This window comes from Notolepis coatsorum (genome assembly GCF_963971535.1).
Source record: "Notolepis coatsorum genome assembly, chromosome: 4".
NCBI lineage: Eukaryota > Metazoa > Chordata > Actinopteri > Aulopiformes > Paralepididae > Notolepis > Notolepis coatsorum.
In genome coordinates this window covers 171,094,435-171,111,921 of record NC_140168.1, presented here as the reverse complement: position 1 = coordinate 171,111,921, position 17,487 = coordinate 171,094,435, and the positions used below count along the sequence as shown (strand labels likewise).

Here is a 17,487-nt window from a genome sequence, read left to right as displayed (position 1 = left end):
GGAGTGGTGGGCCGCATACTGAATGAGTGTGCGGACCAGCTGACGGAGGTCTTCACAGATATATTTAATCTTTCCCTGCTACTATCATATGTCCCAGCATGCTTCAAAACATCCACAATTATACCAGTACCCAAGCAGTCAGTTGTCACGTGCCTGAATGATTACAGACCGGTGGCACTCACCCCCCTCCCTGCTAAATGTCTAGAGAAACTGGTCAGGAAACACATCACATCCATCATTCCGGCCTCCTTTGACCAATATCAGTTTGCTTATAGGCAGAACAGATCAACTGAAGATGCTATAGCCATTGTGCTTCATACCGCCCTAGAACATCTAGAGAAGAAAAACACCTACGTAAGAATGCTCTTTGTCGACTATAGCTCTGCCTTCAACACTATACTCCCCCGTAAACTCATCAGTAAACTCTAAACCCTGGGTCTGTGTAATATACTGTGTACATGGGTGCTGGACTTCCTCACAAACCGCACACAGGCCGTCAGACTGGGCAACTACACCTCGTCCACCCTGTCTCTCAGCACCGGCGCCCTGCAGGGTTGCATACTCAGCCCATTACTGTACACCCTGCTCACACATGACTGTTCCCCCTCCTACCCCTCCAATTACATCATCAAGTTCGCAGACGATACCACAGTTGTAAATTCAGGCCTACAGGAGGGAGGTGGAGGACCTTACAGCCTGGTGTGACAATAACAACCTGGGGCTCAATATAAAGAAAACAAGAGAGATCATAGTGGATTTTAGAAAATCAAGGCCTGACCACTCCCCTCTGCTCATCAACAACGAGGTAGTGGAGAGGGTCACTGAGTTCAAGTTCCTGGGTCTCAGTGTGAGTGAGACCCTGTCCTGGAGCACAAACACCGCCTCAGTGATCGGGAAAGCCCAGCAACGCCTATACTATCTAAGGAAGCTGAAGCAGGCTGGCCTGCCACAAAATCTCCTTGTCAACTTTTACCATTGTGCGGTTGAGAGTGTGCTGACCTACGGTGTGTCTGTGTGGTTCTCCAGCTGCACAAAAGCAGAGCAAGAGGCTCTACAGAGGGTGGTGAAGGCGGCAGGCAGGATCGTCGGGACTCCTCTACCAAACATCACCTCCATCTTCACCTCCCGCTGCCTCCACCGCTCCAAATGTATCATCAAGGACCAGTCTCACCTGTTCTAATGGTAGAACACTTTAGATGTCTGGGAGTTGAAATATTCCCTACTATATGCCAAACGGTGAAGTATAATTATACAAGACTCCAAGATAGGATCACAAATGACTTTGACAGGTGGTCAAAACTTAAAAACCCAGTACAGGCCCGTGTATCAATAGTTAAGATGGATGTTTTACCTAGAATCAACTTCTTTAGCTCAATGTTACCGTTACCCCCCCTGCTGGTTACTGGAAAAAATTACACTCCACCGCATATACATTTATTTGGAACAACAAACCTCGGAGGTTTAGCATTTCCAGACTTCTACCACTATTTTAAAGCATTCTCTTTAAGACCACTGATCACCTGGTTTGATTCTCAAGCATCTGTATCCTGGAGAACATTCGAAGAAAACATAGTGGCACCACATAGACTGCAGGATATACCGTACTTTTCGGACTATAAGCCGCACCTTTTCCCCCCATTTTTCGACCCTGCGGCTTATATAACGGTGCGGCTTATATGTGACTCGACGTGACCAAACCCGAAAATGTAAAAATCTAAATATTGCTTTTTTGACTGCATTGAAATGTTATTCATCTGTTCCCTTATTTGCTAAACTTAATACAACTTGTAAATGAGTTAATTCTTGTTATTTGTCTGACAGTATTGTGTCCCAATGCTAATTACATATGGTAATTAAACATTAAAACACCTGCGGCTTATAGTCCAGTGCGGCTTATATATGTACACATCATTCAATTTAGCTGCTGCGGCTTATATTCAGGTGCGGCTTATAGTGCGAAAAGTACGGTAGTATACACCAAATTATCAATTAAGCAATGCAAAGTGAAATTTGGCCATCTTATTACACATGTGATTCGGATATGGCGTGACACACAGAAAAAATTTACTAACCAACATAAATGGCATAGCCATTATCCCCTATTCAATAACAATGCACTCCTTATTGCACAACGACCTATCAGATATCCCAAATGGGAAAAGCAGGGCATACTTACATTGGGAGATATCTTCAACGAACAGGGTTTCTGTAGCTATCAAGATATTCATAACAAATTTACCCTCACCAGCTCCACTTATTATTTCTATATACAGTTATTAGCAACTTTGAAGGCTCATGGAGTCCCATTAAAGATACCACTTGAGCACCACAGATATCACAAATTCTTTTATGAAAGGGAGACATCGAGAGGCTTCGTATCTGACTTTTATCATCACTTACTTACGTCTTCGTATGGAATCCTTCCCCTAGACTCAGTTTGGAGGAGGGATACACCAGACTTGGAAGTAGATTTTGATTGGCATGAAGTCTGGGCAAACGTTCGACTAGCGTCACACAACCCAAATCATCAACAGATTAATCTTAATTTTATTCATAGGATTTACCTGACTCCTATAAGATTGAACCGAATGGGGCTTAAACAAGACTCTCTATGCTCCTTATGTCCAAGGGGTGATATCGGTACATTTATGCATATGTTTGGGAATGCCCCCCTGTTAAGATATTCTGGGAAGAAGTAACCACGCAATTATCAGAATTTTTATTTCTGACCATACATGTACTGCCTTCTGTATTGTTGTTGAATGATGTTTCTCAGTTAGCAGCCTCTATACAGCTAAAGAGACTAATTTTGTCCGGTCTTACGGCTGCTAAAAAGCTGATAGCATCACACTGGATTCAACCGGATAAAATGTGCCGGAAGGTATGGGTTCTTACCTATCTCGATGTGATTTATCTAGAGATATCTACAGCAAGAATTTGGTGTCAATGAGGTGTCAATGAAGCCAGCATTGCAATCTGGTTAGAGGTGGTGGAGAGAATAAAGGTTAGCATATGAATTGTAATCCTTGGTTAGAAACGAAATAATGGATGGATTATCCAAGGGGGGTCCTGGGGGGGGGGGAAGAAGAACGAGCAAGAGCATATGTATGTATTGTATTGTATTGTAAGCATTATGTATATATCTCGTAACCTACATTTATATTGATTCAAATACTGGACTGTATAGTCCTGTGATTTATTGTGGATATTTACTGTTAATGTTTGTGTGTCTAGTTTTATGTCATGTTAAAAAAATTATAAATAAATGTGTTAAAAAAAAAGGACCAGTCTCACCCAGCACATCACCTCTTTCAGCTCCTTCCCTCAGGGAGGAGATACCCGTCCATACAAGCCAAGAGTACAAGATTTAAGAACAGCTTTTTCCCCCAAGCAGTCAGACTGTTAAATGCTCATTGACTGTCCCCTCACGTGCACTTACCTGGACTTGATAATCACTGATTACCACCCATCATGCACTTTATTATTTAAAATATTCTGTTATGTACAGTGTTATGTGTTATGTGTTCATGTATGTATATATTGTATATTGTACTACGGTCTGTGGGAGCTCCCCTGAAATTTTGTTGTATACTGTGCAATGACAATTAAAAAGTCTATTCTATTCTATTCTTAGCACAATGAATGGAAGCGGACAGTGCCGGTTAGCCTTCGGGAGAGGTGTTAGTTGGACAATGCCTAGGCTAACCGGCACTGTCTGCTTCCATTCATTGTGCTAAGCTAGGATAACGTGCAGCCAGATACTGTAGCTTTCTACTGAACGCACAGAGAGGAAACTGGTATCTATCTTCTTGTCTCTCTCTCTGGAGAAGACGGTAAGCTAATTTCCCAAAATGTTGGCGTGTTCCTTTAAGATCAAACTAGAAGTATTACAACCATGTGTAGGATCATAATCTTTGACAGAGGGAAGTATTATGTCCTTCTTTTAGAGTTACAACCAATAAAAGGTACACGTTTTAATAGGTATTCTATTGTAATGTTTACTCATTTCCAAGTCATCTACCTTGACGTCCACATGTGTCGCTGATCTTCGACCAATCACAGCTAGTCTGACGCCGGTATCCCTCGCCTTCTCATTCACTATCATGCCATTCTCTGCCATATTTATTTTCGTCAATCACTGCAAAATGACTAACTGGGGGAACAAACATACGTAGCAGGGGGGCGGCTAGGTGGTGTAGTGGGCAAGGCACTCGCCACCAGTGTGGAGACGCTAGGATTCGCGTGTTCGAATCCAGCTCTCCACATTGTTTTTCAGTTTGGCTGGTCGTCCGCAGTAATACACATTGGCCTTATTACGGGGAGGGAAAACTGAAGGGTGGGGATCGAACGTTGTGAACAAGCGACTCCTACAAGTCGGTTGGTGCGCCTGCGCAGTAGAATCAGGAAGTGTCGGGGGCAGCGTGAGCCTCCCACGCGTTACTCCTCGACACTGAGAGATCGAGCTGCGCAGGTGAAAAGATGCGACTGCTGTTACCTCAAGTACCGGAGGGGACTTGTGCTATGTATGACTTAGTCCACATTGCAGCCGGCTTGTGGGAGGCAAGAAACAGCGTTCGTGACAGGGGAGGGTTGAATTGGATGATACAAAATTGGGATGGGAGAAAATATGGAAAAATGGGAGAAAAAGTGGATCAAAAAAAAACATACGTAGCAGGGGGTAATGACTGATAGAAGACAGCTGGGGACATAGGGATAATGGACTGCAGATGAGGGACACTCTCAGAGACACTGAGTCCTCTTAGCAACACAGCCTTTGCTTGAGAGACTGTGCTTAAAGTATGTAATAGTAGTGTGCATTTTGGGCCATTAGGTATACAGTGGTACACAGTATTGTACCACAAGCCAGTGATGTAGAACTCAAGTCTGAGTCCTGGACTGATTTTCAGGACTCGTGACTCGACTTGGACTTGAGAACTGATGACTCAGACTTGGACTCGGAGTCGAGCATTGACTGCATTCGGACTCGGAAGGTGCAGACGAGGACTCAGGACTTGATAATTGATAAATAGTTATTTAAAAAAAGAATTGTAATAGGCCCTAATCATTTGGCATAAGATATTGATGGCTAGTGCATTTGTTTGGCTATTATGTCACAGAGTAAATAAACTCTCTTTGAAATGGTGACCGCTGTGTCATTTATGTTTAATGTAGATATTTTTTTATTTGTATGTCAGCTCTTTGACTGTCAGAGTGGAGTGGACTCAACCTTGATGACTTGGACTCGGAATAGAGTAATGGGGACTTGACTCTGGCTCTTCTTTTTTTTCTTTTTTTTTATCCACTTTTTCTCCAATTTTTTCTATATTTTCTCCCATCCCAATTTCGTATCATCCAATTCAACCCTCCCCTGTCACGGACGCTGTTTCTTGCCTCCCACAAGCCGGCTGCAATGTGGACTAAGTCATACATAGCACAAGTCCCCTCCGGTACTTGAGGTAACAGCAGTCGCATCTTTTCACCTGCGCAGCTCGATCTCTCAGTGGCGAGGAGTAACGCGTGGGTCGGAGGCTCACGCTGCCCGCGACACTTCCTGATTCTACTGCGCAGGCGCACCAACCGACCTGTAGGAGTCGCTGTCCACAATGCCCGATCCCCACCCATCAGTTTCCCACCCCCTAATACGGCCAATCTGTATTAGTACGGACGACCAGCTAAACTGAAAGCAAATGTGGAGCGCTGGGCTCGAACTGACGTGAAGGGGGGTTTTTCCCCCCTAGGTGGATTTTTTTTCGTCAAATCAGTTGTGCAATAGTCACTTTTGGTGAGTTGTTTCTATACAATTCACTTGTATGACATTTAGGTATGACACAGGAGGACTACACAAGCATTTTTAATATAGAAATGTGTCAACCACAATATTTTGCATACAAATTATGCAGAATGTAATATCATAACTGTCTATTATTTTTCTTGCAATTGAGTCAATTTTCCTTAGGTACGGTTTTGAGGTGTGTGTTCAACAGAATATAGTATCAAAAACACATTCACAAAAAGTATGGGTTACTGAATGCTGAACTGCACTGTTATAATCACTAAGCCATTGTAAGACCTTACCTGTGTCTCTGTATCACTTGTCTCTGCTGCCCTCTGATTAAAAAACGTTTTGGCATATTTCAGTTAGTCACAGTAAAAGTCACCTAGTAAAAGTGAGATAATTGACAATATCAAAACATGCTAGGGCTGTACCGAATAGTTCAAAGCCTCGTTCATAATGCTGACATTCGAATTCTAAATCAACATAAAAAATTGTAAAAAAAAAAAAAAAAAATTGCCAAGGTATGGCGAGTGCCATACCTTGCCATACCAAAATGACGCCCCTGCACGACGGCGACGCCACACAAAACATTAATAAGGCTATGCCTATGCTGCTATGACTAATGTGTTACCAAGTTGGCTCATTTAATTGTAATCATCTGCTTTTGTAGGTGCATTGTCTGATATAATTATAAATTATAAATTAAATATAATATAATTGTTTGCTTGATAGACGAAGGTTGCAACATAATTATGTAATGTCATGTCGTTGGCTGTGAGAGCAGCCCCACTGCACCCATGCAGCGCAGCCGAGTGAAACCTTGTTGGCTGCGTCAGTCACGAAAGGGGCTACTTAATTAATTAATCTAATCCACTTTATTTATAGAGCACATTTAAAAACAACAAAGTTTACCAAAGTGCTGTACAAGTCCCACAACATAAGATAAAAATAAAAATAAAAAAAGTATAATTAATAAAAAAAACTTTTTTTCCCCGAAGCTTCGAATTAAAATCGAAGCTCGGCCCCCGAAGCTTCGATTGCCAATAAAAGCTTCAAAGGTCAGCCCTACACCACACTACTGATAAATGTAGTTAAACTAGTAACACTACTGCCACCACGCTACTGATACATGTAGTTAAACTAGTAACACTACTACCACCACGCTACTGATAAATGTAGTTAAACTAGTAACACTAGTACCACCACGTTACTGATACATGTAGTTAAACTAGTAACACTAGTACCACCACGCTACTGAGAAATGTAGTTAAACTAGTAACACTAGTACCACCACGTTACTGATACATGTAGTTAAACTAGTAACACTAGTACCACCACGCTACTGAGAAATGTAGTTAAACTAGTAACACTAGTACCACCACGCTACTGATAAATGTAGTTAAACTAGTAACACTAGTACCACCACGCTACTGAGAAATGTAGTTAAACTAGTAACACTAGTACCACCACGTTACTGATACATGTAGTTAAACTAGTAACACTAGTACCACCACGCTACTGATACATGTAGTTAAACTAGTAACACTAGTACCACCACGCTACTGAGAAATGTAGTTAAACTAGTAACACTAGTACCACCACGTTACTGATACATGTAGTTAAACTAGTAACACTAGTACCACCACGCTACTGAGAAATGTAGTTAAACTAGTAACACTAGTACCACCACGCTACTGATAAATGTAGTTAAACTAGTAACACTAGTACCACCACGCTACTGAGAAATGTAGTTAAACTAGTAACACTAGTACCACCACGCTACTGATAAATGTAGTTAAACTAGTAACACTACTACCACCACGCTACTGATGCATGTAGTTAAACTAGTAACACTAGTACCACCACGCTACTGATACATGTAGTTAAACTAGTAACACTAGTACCACCACGCTACTGATAAATGTAGTTAAACTAGTAACACTACTACCACCACGCTACTGAGAAATGTAGTTAAACTAGTAACACTACTACCACCACGCTACTGATAAATGTAGTTAAACTAGTAACACTACTACTTGTAGCGCTACTCCTGCCTGACACAAAAGTCTACCTCCTGGCCCACATATGGAGAGACTAACTCTGGAGTTGTCCTGTCCATCGTGTTTTTTGGTTGCTGGGTTCAATTGTGTTCTCTGCCATTCACAGAGAACTGTTCTCGGAGCAGTCTCTCCTGGTGGAAAACACCTCGCCAGCCCGGGGGCCAAGCCTGCAGCTCCTCTCCGAGCCACTCAGAGATGTGACGGACCTCCCGCCCGCTCTCCACGTGTCAAGGGCTCGGCACCTCGACACCTCCACAACACACACACACACACACACACACACACACACACACACACACACACATATGCGCCAACAGGCGCACACAAGCATGCACACGCACGACATATAGTACACATGCGTGCATGGACACAGACATACAGACACGATGTGTACAGGCATGCATGCACACAGACATACAGTGCACACTAATAAATGCATTAACACACACACACTCAAATGAGAACAGTCACAATACGGAGGCATCTGCGCGCACACACACACAGAGACATACACACACACACAAAATACACCTTCAGGCTTAGCCCCAACCTCTGCTTTCAATTACTAGCTGGGCCGAGGGGAAATCAAAACTTTGACACACCAGCTTGCAGAGGAGAGCAAGGGAGGCAGGCAGTGCCAGAGGTACACGCACGCACATGCACACGCACATGCACACACACACACACACACACAGTGCATAGCACACTGGCTCAGCTCATGAAAAAAACATGACAGAGAGAGAGATATAACAATAGAGAAATAGAGCGAGATAACGAAAGATAGAGAATGAGATAGAGAGAGAGTTCACGTGTTGTGGGTGAATGATTGGAGAGATCACTTGGCATGCAAAGTAGAGAGCAGCGTTGCTACAGGGTGCAGATGAAGTTTGCTGTGTGCTTAACTGTTTAAATGTTCTCTTGACTGAGGTGCAGGTGCTCGGCTGCTAGCTTTGTTTTGGAGGTAGTTCTGAGGTGTTCAGGATGTGCACGCCTAGGGCTGTCTTAAATACTTCGAAGCTTTGTTCGATGGGCATGGGATTCGAATATGAAAATAAAATTTGATTATAAAAAAAAAATGATATATATTAGTGAGTTTTTATTTTTATTTTTTATATCGAACATCCCTACGGCTTACAATATTTCATGAAAGCAAAGTGTTTTGTTTGTCTAAGATTTAAAAAGGTTTACACTTTACAGCACTGACAAAGTTGAACCAAGTGCTGTACAAGTCCCACAACACACAAAAAAATATGTATAATTATTATATATTTTTTTAATCTCGAAGCTTCGAATTAAAATAGAATCTCGGCCCCGAAGCTTCGAATTCCAAAAAAAGCCCTATGCACGCCGTCACATTCTTGTGGTGGATTATTCTGTACTTGTTAACTTGGTATGATGGAAGAATCCATTAGTTGGTCTTTGTGGTTCGTTTTTGTATAGCTGTTAGGAGACCTGAACATATAGTGCCATTAAAGACAGTCATGCTAGTTTATTCTCCTCAACTGAGGCACCTGGCATTTGAACTGGTCCCAGGCACTGGACTCTGACCACCCTCTGCTCCTAAGTAGTTATGCTGTGTTAACTGCAGAGGATATGTTCCTGGTATAATGTACAGTAAGAACACCAGGCTCAAATAGGATATTACGTAGGCATGTGAGAATTTCCACAATCCTGAAATGTGATATCAAGAGTCACATGTGATTCGTCATAACATTTCTGACACATTACAGTTATTATGATACCATGAATATACCATGAGAGCGTGTGGAGCATGTGGTGTATGAACTACTGTGACCCAACAGCCTAGCTCTCTTTCACATCATGTACAGTACATCAAGCGCCTTGCTGCGTCTCAAACAGAGTTCTTATTGTCCGGGTTGTTTTGAGGATGTGGTAAAACATTTGATCTGATCTTTAATTTGACAGCTCTTCCTATGCAACTAAAAAGAGTGATTGAAGTGCTTTTTTTCTTGTTGTTTTAAAGTGCATAATGTCCAATCTTGGAACATGCGTTTTCTTGGCATTACCAATATACAAATACAAGTCAGTGTCATGGGGTTATTTTCACGCTGAAAGAATATCCAAGTCTTTAATAACCACTTTAATCTTTAATTTCCTCATAAACAGTATCCAGTACACTAAAATGAGATACTGGAATTTTCAAACAAGCAGAGAATCATACGCCCCCCCCCCCCCCCCTATAGCTGGATCATAACACTGTACCGTACCGTGGTTTTTGTGTACCGTTACACCCCTAGGTGTTATGATCCATATTCTCCCGTGGTTCCTTACCTCGTTTCTCTTTGCGACCCTCCGGGCCACGATGAGCTGGATCATCCCGCGCTTGTTGCCCTCCGTGGACATGGACTTGCGGAGCGTCTCCATGGCGTCCTGGTTGGTCTTGCCCAGCAGAGACTCGCCGTTCACCGCGATCAGCTGGTCGTTGACCCGCAGCCGTCCATCCTGTTGGGCACAGGGGAAGCGTGATGATGATGCAGGGCAAGAAGGCGGGGTGGTTTCGGTGAAGGTTTGGGGATGAGCCCAAAAGTATGGATAGTGAGATGGACATTGATATTTGTATTACACAGATATATATCTTTATGTTATGAGCTCCATTGACACAGCACATGCTGCCTCTAGGCACCACCATCTGTTCAAAGGTCAAAGGTCACCTGTAGGACTGCCCTGTCTCCTCGTTTGGACCCACGGAAATAGAGTAAAAAAATGTGGAAAGTTGTGCATGAACAGAGAGGGAAAAAAAGGCTGGTGTTTTCTCGAGGTTTCTCTCGTATCTCGACTGCTCCATGAAGAGCAAGGTTTCCCCTACATGTTCAAAAGCCCAGAGAAAGCTGTCTTAAGCTGAACCCCTTAAGCCCGGTACAGGGCTGAGATTCATATCACGCCACAAATCGATCAATACAGAACGTATTAATTAATGTTCTTTTTCAAATGTAGCCAAGAAAAGAAAAAAAGGTGCATATTGACGCGAGGACATGGCGCGACCTAACTTGAGTGTAGAAGGAAGAGACCCAGGGCTTTCGAATTTCATAAAACTACACTTCCCAGCTCACGTCAGCCCCTGTCAATCATCTGACTTCTAGCGTGAAGCTTTTTTTCCCTGTTATTTTCGGGATCATATCTCACGGGTAGAACAAACCTGAGCGTTATTGCCATGAATTAGAACATAGTTCGTTTGCAAAAAACTGTGTTGCAATCTGATGAAAAATGGCGGAGAAATTGACATTATAAAAAAGTAACTGTACTTACAGTAGATTTCATTCACAGTTTTTGCTGCCCTGTCAGGGGCGCCTGGTGGCACTAAATCCAGATTGAACTCTGCCATTGGAAAGAGGAGATTTGTCCCGATCCATAGATGTGTGACTTGGCCATAATTTTTAATTTATAGGCCTGATATTCTATTATTCTATATTCATATTTCAAATAGCATGTCTCTGGATGGCAGAATTCAGTACTGTATCTACAAAACCTCCTGTAAATCATCTACCCTTTATTCATTTGCTTAGATTTTTTGTACATGTGATCTCAAGAAGGTGCTGAAAGAGCAAACAGAGAGGAAACTGGTCTTCTTGTCTCTCTCTGGAGAAGACGGTAAGCTAATTTCCCCAAATGTTGGCGTGTTCCTTTAAGTTTAGCAAATTTAACCCGGGTCGCTCAGACCACAGGCGACAGCACTAACCAGTCAACTAAAGGGTCCGACCGTTGGCCAAGGGCTTGCGAGTCTAGGCATCCGTGGTCGTTACACTACCATGATGATACTCAGTCCACAATATTATATTGAAATATATACTGCCCAGTATCATGACTATGATGACACACCAACACACAACCCTACTACATATCAGACTTTAGCTAACGAGTCTATTGTCTCATATGAACAGTGTACCCAGTATGAACACAGTGTACCCAGTATGAACACAGTGTACCCAGTATGAACACAGTGTAACCAGTATAAACACAGTGTACCCAGTATGAACACAGTGTAACCAGTATAAACACAGTGTACACCACTGTTTACAATTGAATGTCTCTAAGACTGTCTGTATGTGCTTCTCCAAGGGCCACAGAGAAGTTGCAGAGCAGGATATCTTCATCCCCGGTCAGAAATTACAGGTAGTATCAGAATATAAGTATTTAGGATTACACATAGACCCAAACCTTAGCTTAAAAAATCACATAAAAAAAAGTCTGCAATAAGGTAAAGTTCAGCCTATCAAACTTCAGGTACATAAGAAACTTCCTTTCAACCGAGGCAGCAAAGCTATATTTTCATTCAATGGTTCTTTCCCACATCACATACTGTTTGATAACCTGGTCCAATTCACATTCCACCATTCTGAAACCACTTCAATCACTATACAAACAAGCAATAAAAATTCTAGACAGGAAACCATTCAGGTACCATCATTGTCACATTCTAAAAAAATATAATATACTCAGTTGGGAAAACCTGACTCTATATCAAAACGTCTGCCTCAACCAGGAACACTAGAGGTGTGGCAAGGGGGGACTGTACAATCCCTTTCAAAAAAAGTGTATTTGGCCAGGCCGTCTTTTCATACAGAGCATCCCACCAATGGAACTCAATTCCTCAAACAATTAGAGTGTCCACATCATACCATTAATTCAAGTGCAGGGTTAGGGAATGGCTCATTGAAAACCAGCACTGTCAACACTGAGGTGTCTGTGTGTGTATGTGTGTGTGTGTGTATGTGTGTGTGTGTGTGTGTGGATATGGTGCGTCTGTCTATGTCTGGGTCTCTTAATATGTCATGATGTGCTCTGTCCTTGTGTCCATGACTGTATTGTGACCTGTATCCCCATCGTATGTCTATGTGCTTTTGTTGTGTTTTTATTCTAATGTTATTTATCTTGATTTTATTCTGTTTTTATTGCTAACCCTTTTTTCACACAGGATTTTAGCCTGTACCTTCTGGCAGGGGGACTGCCAATGGAAATTAGCCTTTTGGCAAATATTGGGTGCATTTACATTTGTAAAATGTTTTATTAATGTACACTGTCCCCCTTGAACAAATAAAGTAAACCTAACCTAACCTAACCTAGTATGAGCACAGTGTAACCAGTATAAACACAGTGTAACCAGTATAAACAGTGTAACCAGTATGAACACAGTGTAACCAGTATAAACACAGTGTAACCAGTATAAACACAGTGTAACCAGTATAAACACAGTGTAACCAGTATAAACACAGTGTAACCAGTATAAACACAGTGTAACCAGTATGAACACAGTGTAACCAGTATAAACACAGTGTAACCAGTATGAACACAGTGTAACCAGTATAAACACAGTGTATCCAGTATGAACACAGTTTATCCAGGCTCCAACACAGGCAGCCATGATCTAATACAAACGGGGGACGTGTGCTTTTAACCACTTGTGTCTTTAAGTTGTCAGGGAAGTTGAAGAGCTGTCAAAACAGACGGCTCAGCGAGACAAGAGAAGATATGGAGTTTATTATTTTTTTTATATCATGGATTAAATACAAATAAATTAGAATAATGCATCACATCTGTGTTTCTTGGACGGATTCCATTTGGACTTATCGGTCCAGGCCACAATGCAATAGACACCCGGCACGGCAGTTTACACAATGTCATTAATCAAATATGACAGTTACATACTAGTCGGTTCTATTGAATAAACAAAGATTGGTCGTCTAGAATTGATAATTTCAGTCGTCAGTCATGTCCGTGTGGCTGCCTTTGTTTACCTTATTAACACATGACGTGTGACCTGACCAATGAAGGTTGATGACTACCAGATTAACCGCCGGAGAAGAAGAACTTCAGTTGTGGTTCTAAAACCACAGCATAAAATATAACAATAATTATTTGAAAATAAAAACAGTAATGTATTCCGACATGACTTCACTTTGATTGTGAAAAGATAATATTGATCTGCATGTTCGTATCAAAGGATCTCCGTTTGCCGTCTTTGAGAGTTGAACATTGGCGAGTTACGTAATGCCATTTCTCCATTTTGTTACGGTTCCACCTACACAATCCCCTCTGTCTCCGTCACACACCTCTGTGTCTGTCTCTAACCCTGTGTCTGTCCCATTCACTCCCTGCACTTCGACGCACGCTCTGTGAGCATACAAGAGGCACAGGTGAGAATCATCACACTGATGGATGGAGACTCCGCACCTCCCTGCTAATCACCACACCACCCTACAAGATACCAGGATTTCCATGCATCAGCGTCAGATCTTCGTTTTAAGATGGCCTGGCAAGTATCTTTGATATTCCTTCCTGTGAATATGATTTTTCATTGTTTCTATGTTAACCTTACTCCCGTTGTGTTTTCGTGTATCCACCTGTTCCGTGAATCGTTGATGTCTCCTGTTTGAGTTTTTCGTGTGTGCCTGCCTTCGTTCTGCTAACTTATTATAGTTTTTCTACTCTGTTGTTTTCACAGCTCCACTCCCGTGCTCCCCATCGGTCACGGTCATCTTCCCGACAGGCTCAAGAGGCACACACACACAGCACACTGGTGTTTATTCAATTTTTGCAACGTATGATTAAATGCCCTACAGGGTTGAACAGTCTCCTGTGTTGTGCATTTGAGCCTACCTGTTACCAGTTCCTAACATATTTGACAAAAATAGCCGTTTTTGAGCATATTTACATAATATTGAAAATAAGATGATATAAAACATTCCAATGTACACAAATCTACTATTACCTCATTTTTGACATAGTAAGGAAATGGTGAGCTTTTTGGCCACTAAACAACAGTGTTTGTGTTTGGTCACGCTGAGATACAAATGGTTAAATCGTTGAGGGTTGGGGCAACAGTCTTTCAGCCATTTCCGGGTTGTTTTTCCCCCTCAGAATTCTAAAGCTCCATCGCTTTCAAAGGCCACTAGCGATACTGCTGCGGTCAGGCAGGCGCTACCGGAGTATCGTGGCCGGTACAGAGAGACTCAGAAGGAGCTTCTATCCCCAGGGCCCAGGAGTTCAAAACTTTTAATCCCTATCTGATCCGATCAGATTTTTAAATCCCATTTTTTGTGATTCAGGATCAGACAACTCTGCCAAATTTTGTCCCGGTATTTCAAAGCAATCCAGGATAGGATCACCCTGATCCAGATTCAGACTTTTCAAGGACAAGGACACATTGCAGAGACATCTATAATGTCTAATTATATTGTTAAATACATAAAGGACATAAAATCACAATGGAATTGTAATTAAAAAAATACTCCCACTAGGGTAAGAAAAAAAATGCATTCAAAGGCAGCTGATCATCCAGGCGTGCTTTGAGGATCTGAATTCTAAGTGAGGTTTCAGTTTGTTGAAGGTGATGAGTGATGACAGATGGACTTTTTTTGTTGGATATATTCTTTTGATTGACAATTTTCTTTTTTTTTTTAACTTAATTTTTTAGCGTTTATCGCTTTTCTGGTCAAGCATGACCGACAGAAACAGGTTGAAATGGGATGTAGAGCAGGGGAAGACATTCTGAGAAATTACGGCGGGTCCGGGAATCGAACTCGTGTCCCCCAGATCCGCGACGAGCACGGTTTTCCCCGACGCAGAAATAGCGCCGAGATATGCGGTGAGCTACGGGAGCTCCCGACAATCTTTGTTTTATGAGCATAAACATTTATGTCATCAGCATTTGGTTGAAAACAAAATAAGCCAACACAAATGTGACCAAAAGATTTTATCCAGATTAAAGCTTGGATTTGATTTCCTGATCTGATCAGCTATCAAAGTGATCCTAATCCTGTTTTTTGGTTTTCAACTACCCAAAATCCAAATCTGATCCAATCAGATAGGGATTAAAGGTGTTTAACTCCTGGGCCCAGGCCATCAGGATGCTCAACGACTATCTAACATCAACCCATCCATCCACATGCACACACTCACTTTAAACAAACACTCACCTTAACATACACTTTAGACACTTTAAACACTACACCATATTTTATCTATGTATTCAAATGTTTGTATCGCATTGTCTGCATTTTTACTTAATTGTACTTTAATTGTACTTAGGTTGTACTTTAGTATGTACTATATTGTATAGTGTTGGGACTTTATTCCTCTTTTATTTACTTTGTGTAATGTATGAAGCACATTCTCAGGGGCTCATACAAAACCAAGCATTTCACTGTAACATGTACTTTATACGGGACAAATAAAAGCAAACTTGAAACACCTTCCTCGCGACATCATCATCAGAAGCTCACGTGTGAGACAGTACACCTGAAACAGAAGCGGCCAGGCGGTGACTTGCCTTGCACGCGGCACCTCCGTTGATGATGGACTTGACAAAGATGCCCAGGTCGGCGTGGTTCTCCTTGGAGCGGTTGCCCTTGACGCTGACACCGAGCCCAGCGGAGCCGGAGTCGCTCAGGGGGATCTCAAAGGTCAGGAACTCCCTGGACCCGTCCGGAGTCAGGACCAAGTCGTCCTCTTCAGTGTTCTGAGTGAGGGAGAGCGGGAGAATCAAATGTATTTGTAAAGCCCGCAATCACAAGTTAAAGTCTTCTTTAAACAAGTAAAGAAGAAACATCACAATAAATCAAGAGAAAAATAAAAACACCATGAAATCCAAAATAAATGTAAAATAAATAGATGCAACACTCCCAGACATACCCCAGCGAAGGTAAGGAAAAACTCACTAAAAACCTAGCAATAGACCAGCATCAAACCAATTAATTTTTTTTGATTTTTACAAATTCGCAACTATATTACCGGTAGATCCAATACAACTACCTTCCCTGATGTGCCTATTAGAACCCAGATGGAATCATTGTTTTCAGTGAATCCCTCATCTAAAGGGGTAACATCACACATTTATTTATATGTCTGACCAATCTGATACATCCCTAGATTATCTAAAGGCCGCTTGGGAGGAATATCTGGGCATTGATTTATTGGAGGAGCAGTGGATAGATGCACAGCAGGGAGTGCATACAGCATCCATATGTGCCAGGCATGGTCTTGTACAGTTCAAGGTGTTGCATCGTCTCCATCTTTCCAAGGTCAAACTTTCTAAAATGTGCTCTAATATTGATCCTCTGTGTGACCGTTGTGGGATCCTCCCTGCCTCATTGGGGCACATGTTTTGGTCTTGCCCAAAACTATTACAGTTCTGGAGTTCTATGTTCAAAACATTGTCTGATATTAGGGCGGCGCAGCGGAGATTGCGCTCGTCACCAATGCAAGAGACTCCGGTCTCGAATCCGGGTGTCAGCATTGCCTCCGGCTTGGGCCGGCCGTCATACTGGCTCAATTGGCAGAGTCGGCGGGTGGAAGTCGATGTGTGGTAATCTGGATGATGTGGACAGTGACTCCTACAGATAGGTTGGGTGACGCCTGCACAGCAGAGACAGGAAATGGCGGGGGTAGTGTGAGCCTCTCACACGTTACACCTCGCCAATGAGAGTCCGCGCTGGCAGGTGAAAAGATGCGACAGGCTGCCTCCTCGTGTACCGGAGGGGACAAGTGATGCAAGGCTTCTATCCTCCCTACAACCGACCAGTGGGGGGCATATGCGAGCAACGTTCAAGACAGGGGAGGGGAGAATTGGAAACACGAAATTGGGATGGGAGAAAAATAGAAAATAAGGAGAAAAAGTGGATACAAAAGAAAAAA

General features: G+C 42.3%; 1 protein-coding gene across 1 annotated transcript in view; it reads right to left on the bottom strand.

Moving 5' to 3' along the window:
- Nucleotides 1–17,487, bottom strand: part of LOC311226746 (partitioning defective 3 homolog) — a gene marked incomplete at its 3' end in the record, with an annotated part of 616,272 nt that overhangs the window by 123,510 nt on the left and 475,275 nt on the right. Inside the window, 2 exon segments of the mRNA XM_084312156.1 lie at nt 10,129–10,299; nt 16,124–16,312. Of these exon segments, the coding sequence (XP_084168282.1) occupies nt 10,129–10,299; nt 16,124–16,312 (360 nt within the window).